Source organism: Tursiops truncatus, chromosome 17, assembly GCF_011762595.2.
Source record: "Tursiops truncatus isolate mTurTru1 chromosome 17, mTurTru1.mat.Y, whole genome shotgun sequence".
NCBI lineage: Eukaryota > Metazoa > Chordata > Mammalia > Artiodactyla > Delphinidae > Tursiops > Tursiops truncatus.
This window is the reverse complement of record NC_047050.1, coordinates 53,552,086-53,567,019: the sequence shown is the minus strand read 5'-3', so window position 1 is coordinate 53,567,019 and position 14,934 is coordinate 53,552,086. Positions and strand designations below refer to the sequence as shown.

The 14,934-nt window shown below is 35.2% G+C and overlaps 1 protein-coding gene across 3 annotated transcripts in view; it reads left to right on the top strand.

Moving 5' to 3' along the window:
* The window catches only part of CSMD3 (CUB and Sushi multiple domains 3), a 1,081,491-nt gene that overhangs the window by 674,674 nt on the left and 391,883 nt on the right, over nt 1-14,934 (top strand). For all 3 annotated transcript variants that reach the window (XM_033843074.1, XM_019931944.2, XM_019931943.2), the window contains 2 exons: nt 10,856-11,043; nt 13,985-14,173. In XM_033843074.1, the coding sequence (XP_033698965.1) occupies nt 10,856-11,043; nt 13,985-14,173 (377 nt within the window). The remainder of the gene's footprint in view (nt 1-10,855; nt 11,044-13,984; nt 14,174-14,934) is intronic.

The window sequence follows — 14,934 nt, the reverse complement described above, 5'->3', positions numbered from 1 at the left end:
GTCCTGTCAATGTCTCCTCTCCTTGGGTCCCAGAGACACCTTAGGGGCCGCCTCCTGTCAGGGGCTTCCAGGTCAGGTGTAGTTGCCTGAGGGCTGGGCGTCGTATCTGAGTCATGCAGGACGCTGAGCACTAGCCTTCTCTGCACCAGAGCGTAGCATTGGGGGCTTCGGCTGGCGTCTGTGGCCCAGGTTACTGCTTCCACCCAGGTTTACATGTGGGCCTCAGGTTTACAACTTCAGGATTCTCCAAACTTTTTTCTTTTCCTCTGTGCTCAGTCTAGTTCCACTTGGTCATAGGGGGCTGCGTTCAGAGGCCTCACCCCCTGCACTAAGACCAGAGTTTCTCGTGGGCACAAAAGCATTTCTTTCCAGTTCTTGAAGATTGGCTCTATTAGGTCACTCTTCTGATTTTCAGCAAGGCTACTCACTGCTCCAGTAGACAGCTCATTCCAGCCATTTTTATAAGATGCAATGCTAGAGAGAAAAACCTTTTAATCTCTATGCATATGGTTTACCTAGTACTTTTTTCTCTGCCACTTTCTTATTCTCTTATCTGTTTCCTGAGACACAGATCTTTTAAATTAGGCTGGAAGCAAGAGAGTCAAATTGAAAAGTGATTTTCACTGTTAGGGTTTGTGCAGAGCAACAGAAAACAGTTCTGTACATTGAACCATAACAGGCCTGGGGTGAGAAATGATTCTCAGAGTCCAAAGATTTTGGCTTCTCCCATTAGCATCACTGAATAGGACTTGTCAACTGTGCCTCTTTTCTTAATCCCTAAATTACGTGCTCAAGTATATTACAAATCTCCTAGCTCCTTCACTTCCTTGATACCAATAATTTTTTTTTTCAGCTGTTCCTTGTTAATTAGTCCAAACACTGGAAGAATCAAGAGTTAGAATGCTTTATGTATTTATTGATGGTATTTTCACTAACTTAGACAAGGCACAGCTCTTTCAGTATATTTCTTTTGAATCATACTTTCTGTGACTAAGATAAATAAAGTCCCAAATTCTTTTAAATGTTCTAAACAGAAATGTTTGTTTGGGGGTTTGAATCCTCCATCTGCCCTTCACACACACACAAGCCCATAAGATTCTTGAGTTTGAGCTATTTGAAGGGAAAATTATTTTAAAATCTTCCATTTCTTTTTTATCTAAAGACCCTTAAGGGTGTGAGATATTGCTTTAGGGCTGCCCATACTCTATGTGCTCTGTCAGAAACTGTTTTGTTTAAAGTAATTCACATTTAAAAACAGCTGTTATGTGGTTAGAAGTAGCTCTGTAGCAAAACAATGAGCAACAATGTTCATCAAGTTAAAAATTATAAATGAGAATTTTATCCATTAGGTGGTATCATAAAATAGTCACTTTGAAATCAGAAATATGTACACCTAACACCTCCTTATTTAGTGACCTTATAATATCTTGGTGCTTCATTTCCCGCTTAAGATTGTTTTGAGAAAAAGATATCATCTTTAAAGTATCCATCAAGAATTATGTTCTTAAAAAAACTAGTTCCCTTCTGATTTCCAGCCGAGCTCTTATAAGTACACTGGTTGCGAACTCTTTAATAGTTCCTCTCATCCTGAGAATATTTTTTTATAGAAGTTATTTCCAAATAATGGATTGTATTTATTGCAGAGTAACATCATTTGCTTTCTACTATTCATGAATAACCTAAATTAATTAGGTTGAAAATGAAATTTAAAAAATTAGATAATATAATTAAGGTGGCTACATAGCTATTTTGCAGGGTTTTTTTATATTCTCAAATGTCATGATTGCTTAGAATTAATCTACAGAAAAAAACCCACTAAAAACGTTACAAATATATTAGCCATTAGTTGGCTTCTTGAGATTATCTCAAGTAGCTTAAGTCAATAAAATCTTAAGAATTACAATTTCCTATCAAATGCACAACAAAATAACAACACCACCAACGGACATTTGTGTTTTCATTGTTTATCTCTTCTTAACATAGCCAAATTGTTGTCTTATTCTCAGATTTGCAGAGGAATTTTTGCTTTGTTTCTTCCCTCACTTCTTAAAGTTCTCATTATATGGCAGCTCCTAACTGAATTCATTTTACTAGTAATAATCCTAAACCTGTCTTTCTAGTCACTTTCCTGTCCTTATCTCCTTGTTCACAAGCTATCAGTATCAGTCTTCCTGAGTGCAGCTTTTAAAAGGAGAACTATTTCAGTTTAGTCAGAATGGTTTTGGATTACACAAAGAACATTTTAAAAGACACCAGAAATTGAGTAAGAATAGATTCAATTTCATTTTTAATATCATCTAGTGGCTCCATAACATTCGTTTATGATAAACAATAATGTCATAAACAGATGAACACTAGATTGAGGCAATTCATGAGAAATTTGTACAACTATCTTAAAATACAAAGTGAAATGAGATTCAAATTATTGTGTAACTCTATTCCATTTCCCCTGTTATTATAATGTATTTTTATTGTTCCTTGAGGCAAATCTGTGATGATTTTCTTTTCAAAGATTCACTCCTACTGAACAGTGTTCTCTGTATCACCATTTAATGTTGCTATTCTATTAAGAATTAAGTCTCTTTATGTTTCAGTTCAAAGTAATCCCTGACTCTTCTGTGCACTTTAATTTGGTTGTTATCAACTGACTAGCTATCAAAGTGAAACTCCAATTTCAATACTACAATAGGGGGGAGATTGGTTCAAGATAACAGAGAAGGATGTGCTCTCACTCCCTTTTATAAGAACGCCAGAATCACAACTAACTGCTGAACAATAATCAACAGGAAGACATTGGAACTCACCAAAAAAGATACCCCACATCCAAACAGAGGAGAAGCCACAATGGGACAGTAGGAGGGGCACAATCACAATAAAATCAAATCCCATAACTGCTGGGTGGGTGACTCACAAACTGGAGAACACTTATACCACAGAAGTCCATCCACTGGAGTGAAAGTTCTGAGCCCCACATCAGGCTTCCCAATCTAGGGATCCAGCAATGGAAGGAGGAATTCCTAGAGTATCAGACTTTGAAGGCTAGCAGGAATTGATTGCAGGACTTCAACAGGACTGGGGGAAACACAGACTCCATTCTTGGAGGGCACATACAAAGTAGTGTGCTCATCAGGACCCAGGGGAAGGAACAGTGACGCCATAGGAGACTGAACCAGACCTACCTGCTAGTGTTGGAGGGTCTCCTGCAGGCATGGGGGCTGGCTGTGTGTCACCATGAGGGCAAGGACACTGGCAGGAGAAGTTCTGGGAAGTACTCTTTGGCGTGAGCCCTCCCAGAGTCTGCCATTAGCCCCAACAAAGAGCCCGGTTAGGCTTCAGTGTTGGGTCACCTCAGACCAAACAACCAACAGGGAGGGAACCCAGCCCCATCCATCAGCAGACAAGTAGATTAAAGTTTTACTGAGCTCTGCCCACCAAAGCAACAGCCAGCTCTACCCACCACCAGTCCCTCCCATCGGGAAACTTGCACAAGCCTCTTAGATAACCTCATCCACCAGAGGGCAGCCAGCAGAAGCAAGAAGATCTAGAATCCTGCAGCCTGTGGAACAAAACCTACATTCACAGAAAGACAGACAATATGAAAAGGCAGAGGGCTACATACCAGGTGAAGGAACAAGGTAAAACCCCAGAAAAACAACTAAATGCAGTGGAGATAGGCAACCTTCCAGAAAAAGAATTCAGAATAATGATACTGAAGATGATCCAGGAAAGAGAATGGAGGCAAATATTGAGAAGATGCAAGAAATGTTTAACAAAGATCTAGAAGAATTAAAGAACAAACAAACAGAGATGAACAACACAATAACTGAAATGAAAAATACATGAGAAGGAATCAATAGCAGAATAACTGAGGCAGAAGAACGGATAAGTGACCTGGAAGACAGAATGGTGGAATTCACTGCTGTGGAACAGAATAAAGAAAAAGAATGAAAAGAAATGAAGAGAGCCTCAGACAACTCTGGGACAACATTAAACACAACAGCATTCACATTAAAGGGGTCCCAGAAGGAGAAGAAAGGACCAGAGAAAATACTTGAAGAGATTATAGTCGAAAACTTCCCTAACATGGGAAAGGAAATAGCCACCCAAGTCCAGGAAGTTCAGAGAGTCCCATACAAGATAAACCCAAGGAGAAACATGCTGAGACACATAGTAATCAAATTGGCAGAAATTAAAGACAAAGAAAAATTATTGAAAACAGCAAGGGAAAAATGACAAATAACATACAAGGGAACTCCCATAAGGTTTACACCTGATTTCTCAGCAGAAACTCTACAAGCCAGATGGGAGTGGCATGATGTACTTAAAGTGATGAAAGGGAAGAACCTTCAACCAAGATTACTCTACCCAGCAAGGATCGCATTCAGATTCAACAGAGAAATCAAAAGCTTTGCAGACAAGCTAAAGCTAAGAGAATTCAGCACCACCAAATGAGCTCTACAACAAATGCTAAAGGAAATTCTCTAAGTGGGAAACACAAGAGAAGAAAAGGACCTAAAAAAGCAAACCCAAAACAATTAAGTAAATGGTAATAGGAACATACACATCAAGAATTACCTTAAATGTGAATGGATTAAATGCTCCAACCAAAAGACACAGGCTTGCTGAATGGATACAAAAACAAGACCCATTAATATGCTGTCTACAATAGACCCACTTCAGACCTAGGGACACATTCAGACTGAAAGTGAGGGGATGGAAAAAGATATTCCATGCAAATGGAAATCCAAAGAAAGCTGGAGTAGCAAGACTCATATCAGTTAAAATAGACTTTAAAATAAAGACTGTTACAAGAGACAAGGAAGGACATTACATAATGATCAATGTGTCAATCCAAGAAGATATAAAAATTATAAATATATATGCACCCAATATAAGAGCACCTCAATACATAAGGCAACTGCTGACAGCTATAAAAGAGGAAATCGACAGTAACACAATAATAGTGGGGGATTTTAACACCTCACTTACACCAATGGAAAGGTCATCCAAGCAGAAAATTGAAAAGGAAACACAAGGGCTTCCCTGGTGGCGCAGTGGTTGAGAGTCCGCCTGCCGATGCAGGGGACACGGGTTCATGCCCCGGTCCGGGAAGATCCCACATGCTGCGGAGAGGCTGGGCCAGTGAGCCATGGCCGCTGAGCCTGGGCATCCAGAGCCTGTGCTCCGCAATGGGAGAGACCACAACAGTGAGAGACCCATGAACTGCGAAAAAAAAAAAAAAAAAGGGAAACACAGGCTTTAAATGACACAATAGACCAGATAGATTTAATTGATATTTATAGGAAATTCCATCCAAAAAAAGCATATTACACTTTCTTCTCAAGTGTGCATGGAACATTCTCCAGCATAGATCACATCTTGTGTCACAAATAAAGCCTCAGTAAATTTAAAAAAATTGAAATCATATCAAGCATCTTTTCTGACCACAACGCTATGAGATTAGAAATAAATTACAGGAAAAAAACGTTAAAAGCACAAACACATGGAGGCTAAACAATACGTTACTAAATAACCAAGAGATCACTGAAGAAATCAAAGAGGAAATCAAAAAATACCTAGAGACAAATGACAATGAAAACACATCAATACAAAACCTATGAGATGCAGCAAAAGCAGTTCTAAGAGGGAAGTTTATAGCCATACAAGCCTACCTCAAAAAATAAGAAAAATCACAAATAAACAATTAACATTACACCTAAAGGAACCAGAGAAAGAAGAACAAAGAAAATCCAAAGTTAGCAGAAGGAAAGAAATCATCAGTTTCAGAGCAGAAATAAATGAAATAGAAGCAAAAATACAATAGCAAAGATCAATAAAACTAAAACCTGGTTCTTTGAGAAGATAAACAAAACTGATAAACCCATAGCCAGACTCATCAAGAAAAAGAGGGAGAGGACTCAAATTAATAAAATTAGAAATGAAAAAGGAGAAATCACAACTGACACTGCAGAAATATAAAAGATTATAAGAGATTACTACAAGCAACTCTGTGCCAATAAAATGGACAACGTGGAAGAAATGGACAAATTCTTAGAAATGTATAACCTTCCAAGACTGAACCAGGAAGGAATAGAAAATATGAACAGACCAATCAGAAGTAATGAAATTGAAACTGTTATTAAAAATCTTCCAACAAACAAAAGTCCAGGACCAGATGGTTTCACAGGTGAATTCTATCAATCATTTAGACAAGAGCTAACACCTAGCCTTCTCAAACTCTTCCAAAAAATTGCAGAGGAAGGAATACTCCCAAACTCATTCTGTGAGTCCACCATCACCCTGGTAACAAAACAAGACATAGATACTACAAAAAAAAGAAAATTATAAACCAGTATGAATGATGACTATAGGTGCAATAATCCTCAACAAAATACTAGCAAACAGAATCCAACAAGACATTAAAAGGATCATACACCATGATCAATTGGGATTCATCACAGGGATGCAAGGATTCTTCAATATACGCAAATCAATCAATGTGATACACCATATTAACAAATTGAAGAAGAAAAACCACATGATCATCTCAATAGATGCAGAAAAAGCTTTTGACAAAATTCAACACCCATTGATGATAAAAAACTCTCCAGAAAGTGGGCATATAGGGAACCTACCTCAACATAATAAAGGCGATATACGACAAACCCACAGCAAACATCATTCTAAATTGTGAAAAACTGAAAACATTTCCTCTAAGATCAGGAACAAGACAAGGATGTCCACTCTCACCACTATTATTCAACGTTGTTTTGGAGGTCCAAGCCACGGCAATCAGAGAAGAAAAAGAAATAAAAGGAATCCAAAGTGGAAAAGGAGAAGTAAAACTGTCACTGTTTGCAGATGACATGATGATACTATACATAGAGAATGCTAAAGATGCCACCAGAAAACTACTAGAGGTAATCAATGAATGTGGTAAAGTTACAGGATGCAAAATTAATGCATAGAATTCTCTTGCATTCCTATACACTATGGATGAAAAATATGAAAGAGAAATTAAGGAATCACTCCCATTTACCATTGCAACAAAAAGAATAAAATACCTAGGAATCTACGTAAGGAGACAAAAGACCTATATGCATAAAACTATAAGACACTGATGAAAGAAATTAAAGATTATACAAACAGATGTAGAGATATACCATGTTCTTGTATTGGAAGAATCAATTTTGTGAAAATGACTATACTACCCAAAGCAATCTACAGATTCAATGCAATCTCTATCAAATTACCAATGGCATTTTTCACAAAACTAGAACAAACAATCTTAAAATTTGTATGGAGACACAGAAGACCCTGAATAGCCAAAACAGTCTTGAGGGGAAAAAATGGAGCTGGAACAATGAGACTCGCTGACTTCAGACTATACTACAAAGCTACAGTAATCAAGACAATATGTTACTGGCACAAAAAGAGAAATATAAATCAATGGAACAGGATAGAAAGCCCAGAGATAAACCCACGCACCTATGGTAAACTAATCTATGACAAAGGAGGCAGGTATATACAATGGAGAAAAGACAGTCTCTTCAATAATTGGTGCTGGGAAAATTGGACAGCTACATGTAAAAGAATGAAATTAGAACACTCCTTTACACCATACACAAAGTAAACTCAAAATGGATTAGAGACCTAAATGTAAGACCAGACACTAAAACTCTTAGAGGAAAACATAGGCAGAATACTCTTTGACATAAATCACAGCAAGATCTTTTTTGATCTACCTGGTAGAGTAATGGAAATAAAAACAAAAATAAACAAATGGGACCTAATGAAACTTAAAAGCTTTTGCAAAGCAAAGGAAACTGCAAACAAGACGAAAAGACAACCTTCAGAATGGGAGAAAATGTTTACAGACTAATCAGCGGACAAAGGATTAATCTCCAAAATATATAAGCAGCTCATGCAGCTCAACATTAAAAAAAAAAAAAAAAAACCCAATCAGAAAATGGGCAGAAGACATAAATAGACATTTCTACAAAGGGGACATACAGATGGCCAAGAAGCACATGAAAAGCTGCTCAACATCACTAGTTATTAGAGAAATGCAAATCAAAACTACAATGAGGTATCACCTCACACCAGTTAGAATGGGCATCATCAGAAAACCTACAAGCAAGAAATGCTGGAGAGGGTGTGAGAAAAGGGAACACTCTTGCACTGTTGGTGGGAATGTAAATTGTTACAGCCACTATGGAGAACAGTATGGACATTCCTTAAAAAACTAAAAATAGAATTACCATATGACCCAACCATCCCACTCCTGGGCATATACCCAGAGAAAACCGTAATTCAAAAAGACACATGCACCCCAATGTTCATTGCTTTGCTATTTACAATAGCCAGATCATGGAATCAACCTAAATGCCCATCGACAGACGAATGGATTAAAAAGTTGTGGTACATATATACAATGGAATATTACTCAGCCATAAAAAGGAACGAACTTGGGTCATTTGTAGAGACGTGTATGAATCTAGAGACTGTCATACAGAATGAAGTAAGTTGGAAAGAGTAAAACAAATACCGCATATTAGCACATATATGTGGAGCCTAGAAAAATGGTACAGATGAACCAGTTTGCAGGGCAGAAATAGAGACACAGATGTAGAGAACGAACGTGTGGACACCAAGGGAGGAAGTGGTGGGGGGTGGGGGGGGTGTAATTAATTGGGCGATTGGGATTGACATGTATACACTATGTATAAAATGGATGACTAATAGGAACCTGCTGTATAAAAGTTAAAAAAAAAACTCCTAGGGCTTCCCTGGTGGCTCAGTGGTTGAGAGTCTGCCTGCCGATGCAGGGGACAGGGCTTCGTGCCCCGGTCTGGGAGGATCCCACATACCGTGGAGCAGCTGGGCCTGTGAGCCATGGCCGCTGAGCCTGCGCGTCTGGAGCCTGTGCTCCGCAACGGGAGAGGCCACAACAGTGAGAGGCCTGTGGACAGCAAAAAAAAAAAAAAAAAAACTCCTAAAAAAAAAATCTTTTGTATATGTATTGTTTTATATATATATATATATATATATATATATATATACACACACACTACAATAGACTGACTACCAAACAATCAAATAATGGATTCACAATGCGTAATTGCCTGATCATTTTTTTAAAGGAAATAGTGTATTCCTATACATTTACTCCTCTAAATCATATTATTGGAAAAGTTATTTTTAGACAAATACAATATATTCCAGGTTGCAAAATAAAGAGTAAGATAAACTTATGAAATTCATTCATTTTACTAAGTCTTGCTTAATAAGATGTAACAGTGGTACAAATCTAAAAATATTTCATTTGTCTTTCTTAAATAGCATTATACATTTTGACTACTTTTGTGCCATATTTATATTCATATTGGAGATTTTATAATGAAATAAAGTTTCTAATTTTTAAATGTTTCTTTCAATTTTTTTTACCAGGTTTTGAGTTTTATTTGTTTTAGTTTTATTTTTCTGAGGAATAATGTAGTTTAATCTTGTAATACTGGAAAAGACTGGTAGGTATGATAAAGTTATTATCTGAAAATTGGTGGACATTTCAAGTTATAATTATTTTTAAAAGTGTACTGAATATAACTAGTTGCCAAAAAATGTGTTGGAAGATATATTCTAAAAGGGTGAAAATGCATCGTTAGTACTGAAGTATCCAAGCATACTGAGTGCTTTTTTGATAAAATTGATAACAGCCCTAGAGAAAAGAAAGTATTGTTTTCTTTAAAATACATTCATTCTTGCATTTATCCAATAAGTACTTACTGAGTGTCTACTATATGCAAAACATCAACAAAAACAGAAACTGTCTGATCTCATGGAGCTTATAGACTCTTAACGGAGACAGCTGTCAAACAAGCAAACAACTGTGATTAGTGTCACAAAAGGCACAATAAATTGTGGCAATATAGTAAAACTAACCTACATTGTGAGTTCAGGGAAGGGCTTCCTGTGGACCAATTTAAGCTGAAAGCTGAAATATGTATAGGAAAACCTTGGTGAAGGCAGGAATAGAATGTTCTGGGCTGCAGTTTCATTATGGGAAGTGAGTAAGATGCTCAACTGTTCATGATTCCACGTAGATGTTTTTTCCCCCAACTAAGATTTCTGATCCAGATTCAGACTGTGGTATACTCTTGAAGTGCAAGGAAGGAATGCAAAATTTTATTTTATTATGGATATGTTATACATGTTAAAAGTAGCTCTGTGTTGAATACAATTTATAAAACAATTGTATCTTTTAAAAAACTGAAAACAATAGCAGCAACAACAGCCAAAAATCTAAATAAAAATTGTATAAAAAATGTAATGGCCAAAAGAGATTTATCAAAAATAAAACAACTATATGAAGCAGAGGTCAGATTTGAAGTATACTGTTAAGATGAAATTCTGATGATCTGATTGAAGATAAATAAGTATACTGTTAAGATGAAATTCTGATGATCTAATTGAAGATTGAAAATGAATACATAGTTTTCCATAGAAATGAGGAAAGCAAAAGAAAGATGACTCCAAAAACATGCTTGGTTAATGAAAAGGCTATTTATTTACTGAAGGTAATCTGTAACATTTGAAAGAAATCTTACTTGCGAACAACAAGTATGTACTCATACTTTTTAAATGAAAATTGTCCATAGGAATAAGAGCTTATAACTTTGGTATTCTTAAATGGTGGGGCCTTAAATGATATATAAGATATTAGAAAAGCTTAAGAAAATTGTATATAAAGCTGGTAAAAATTATAAATAATAAGTTAAATAGCAATCTAAAGTGTTATTTTCCTATACAGTGTTATTCTAATAAATATATTTTCACATATGTCTCTTTACCGTAGATTTCAGACTGAACTGAATTATGATGTTCTGGAAGTTCATGATGGGCCAAATCTTCTGTCACCCTTGCTTGGATCTTACAATGGCACACAGGTGCCCCAGTTTCTATTTAGTAGCAGTAATTTTATATACCTTCTATTTACAACAGACAATAGCCGTTCTAATAATGGTTTCAAGATTCATTATGAAAGTAAGTAATGCCAACATGTTTTTTGATCTCCTTACTCTGTTTTCCATACTTTTGGTATTACCATTGTATCATTAAGAGAACTAGGAGATTTATTAAAGAAAAGAAGATCAAAGCTTTCCTTGACCTATGAGATTGCTAATAGGTTACAAGGTATGTGTTTTAGTAAATCCTGTATTAGATTTTTTCCAACAATATCTATGTAATATCATTATGAAGGGAAATACTAAGGAAACGTCAGAAATAGCAAATAAAAAAATCTTTAAAAATGAGTTCATATAATCGTTATTTGTGCTGAAAAGCCAACAATAGGCAGTAAATGGCAGTCTAAGATGTATATGAACATTGACAAATTCTTTTAGCATTTACTTCATAAATTCAATCATACTTTTATATTTTATTCATACTCATTGCATACATTTCCATTAAAAATATTCAATTTTATTATTTTGTATGAAGTATTGAAAATTATATTAACAGTGAAAAGTAAAATACATACTCATATATATGCAGCTATGGCTAACATAACTAGCCAAAGGCTATATATTAAAACAGGCTCTAATTCACAGTGTTGGAATCAGTTTAGAATAATTTCACTTAAAATACTTTTTGTTTAAGAAGTCTAAAATATGTCTGATTTTTTTTAAAACTTGATGCTGGTATATGCATAGAAACGAGTCTCTGTTTTGTTTATAAACATCTGACATATTTAAATAAATAAATGTGGTTGTATTGTATATGATGTATGGTTGCATACATATATATAAACTCACATATGCACACATTTTCATCTAAAAATACATTGCCATATATCTTTTCATGAAAAACGGTTTTGGTGAATGTATCTAACAGTACATTTAAGATTACTACAAGATATCTTTATATCAGTTTCAGATAGATATTATATCACTTCTTTTTATATTCAAGTCTCCTATGCCCCCTTCCCCCTCAGGAGAAAATTTCAGCATTTAAAATTTGTAACTTTATATCCCATGTAGGGTGTCTCTATTCAGTAAATCTGGTTGGGCGCATGGGTTTTTAAAATCGTTAATATATATTTATAGCTATTTTCTTTTTAACCTTATCCACAATATCATTTAATTATATTAACTTCCCTTTATATAGAGCTTTGTGGCATGGAAGTATATTTCCTAAACATTATTGTAAAATGCAATGAGAGGATTAACACATGCTTGGGAATTCAAATGAATTTAAAGGACTTTAATTGAGATCTTTAGCATTTATTAGTTAAAGCTGAGTCAGAGTAGTCATTTTTTTTAAAAAAAAATCTATTTCAAAATTAATTTTCACTAGCAATTAATTTGTATCAATATGCTAGAATGGGCAGACACCTTTTTCGTTTTGTCCATTGTTCTATCCTATGCCCGATATATCACATTCAGTCCCATTTCAACCAAGGTATGTGGTTGTAATCATGTTCTCAGACACAGGATTATTTTAAGGATTACGTTAAACCATCATGCAAAGTGTTATTAAAAGTGTGAGGATTTTTAATAAACTGACCCAACAGATTTAGTTCAGATTCTTGCTAAAACTGAACTAAATGGGCTAAGGACAGAGCCCAAGGGTCAGACCTAATCATAAGAAGGACTTGGAGGAGCCTAACAAGTTTAGCTAAGGCAGAGTCTTTATTACAGACAGCAAGTTTGTCACTTATAGGCCCTGGTGAAATAGTCCAAGTTATTATTGAGGGCTAGTGCCTAAATGGAAGAGTGGAGGCTAAGAAATGCTGAGGTTGATGAGAGGTGCAAGACATTGATTTTGGTCAAATCTGGCCAGGAGGCAGTGATTTTCAATTTAAATTTGTTTACAAAAGATCATTTTCTTTCATTTTTATTCTAATTAGTCTTCTGGTTTACTTAGTAACATCTCAAACCCTGTCCTACCAAGAAAACAAATAAAACACTTTTTCTGTTGACACTTTCTTAATAAGTTTCTCAAGCTGAAGGAAACCAAACTATCTTCTTTAAATGAATCATTCACATGCCTCAAAATCAGCAGAGTAAAACTTTAATTATTATACTTCTTAAAACATTAAAAATGTATTTGGTGTTTGGTGAATTTGTATTTTAATAGAATCCAGTAAAAGAGAAAACTCGATCTCTCCAGTTGAACCAAAATTTTATGGGAAGGATTTCTTGCAATGCTACCAGTGATTGCACTCTAGAATTTTATTTTATTCCCTGTCTTGGGCACTTTTACCCCTTATGTCTTCCTCTCAAAACAGGAAGATTACAAAAACTGTACCAATAAGATAAGATTATTTATCGTTTACAAAACACATTAAAATAATAAAAGTAACTCAGAATAGACTTTCCTTTTTTTGTTTTAGTACAATCCCTCAACCCCAAGGGGGTTTATTATGTTGTATTTCTTGAAATACAGATGTAATAATGTTTCTTGGATATCTAAATATTACATAAAACAAGACAATGATAAGTGGATGCAGAACAAATCCATAGACACAGGTACCAATCTCTGAAGACATATTTAGAGCCTCCTAAAGCAATCAAATGGAGTTTTAATGATAAAACTAATTTCATAGAATTATTTTAATGACCAAATTAGGCAAATTTTGCAAACATTTTAGAGTTGTACCTGGAATATAATAAGTTCAAACATTAATCATTGCTATGATTATTATTGTATATGTGTGTATATATATAATTTATAATACAAAGTTTGATAGATAATTGTACATTTTCAAGTTTTTATATAACTAATGGCCTGAGTTTTTGGTCCTTGTGGGTAGGAAATGTCAAAAAATTTGTTAAATAAACTGCTAGTTTTTAAAATAAAGCTATGGGCACATTAATTTATTTGTAAAAATTACCACTCACAATTGTTTGAAGGAATGAGAATCAATTTCAGCGATTTGACTCTCATCAAGCTTACTCTTTTTCATATTCCCTTTGTTTTCCAGGTGTTACAGTGAACACCTATTCTTGCTTGGACCCTGGCATACCTGTACATGGTCATCGCTATGGTCATGATTTCTCCATCGGATCTACTGTTTCATTTAGTTGTGACCCAGGATACAGACTGAGCCATGAAGAGCCCCTTCTATGTGAGAAAAACCACTGGTGGAGTCATCCACTTCCAACATGTGATGGTAAGAATTCATTCAATATGCAAAATAAACTGATTTATAAACCAAAAAAAAAATCAACATAATCTTGTAAAATGTGAGGCTGAACATAAATATAAGTATTTCATATATTTAAAAGAATATCTTGAAGTCTGCCAATTTTATGTTATCAAACCATTAATAAAGAAACAAAAGAATTAATATTGATAATCAGCCAAACTTACCCCATGCCTAAGGATGTTATATGTATCTTTAAAATGTGTTGAGGTAACCATTTTAGATGCCCATTGTGTGCTTCGGGTCCTTGAAAAAATAGCATTGAAGGTGTCATGTTGGTGTCAGATGAATGCAATGAAGAGATAGAGCATTTACCTCCTGCCTGAAAGGCAACATGTACTAATCCAAATTTTACCTAGCTACGCAGCACTGTGGCAATGTACCAGACTGCCCTGTGGTGGCAAGTTCCTGGCTATAGAAAATATTATACCAGTGTCCTTACCTCTTCTTTGTTTCTGTGGAGACTAAGTCAGCAATCCTTCATTTTTCAGAAAACCCATATGAAAATACAGTGAAAGAAGCTGCTTTCCTCTGATTGGGAAGTGCTTGCACACTTGCTTTATAAAAACACACACAATGTAAATCTATTCATTATTTAGTTCTGGGCTTTAATTTTTATTTATAACACTATTCCTAACTTTTATTATTTTGCCAAGTGGAAGATTAAGTTTTCATTTCATAATTAAATTTTCAGATACTGTCAGTGCCATCATTTTTCTGTAACAGCT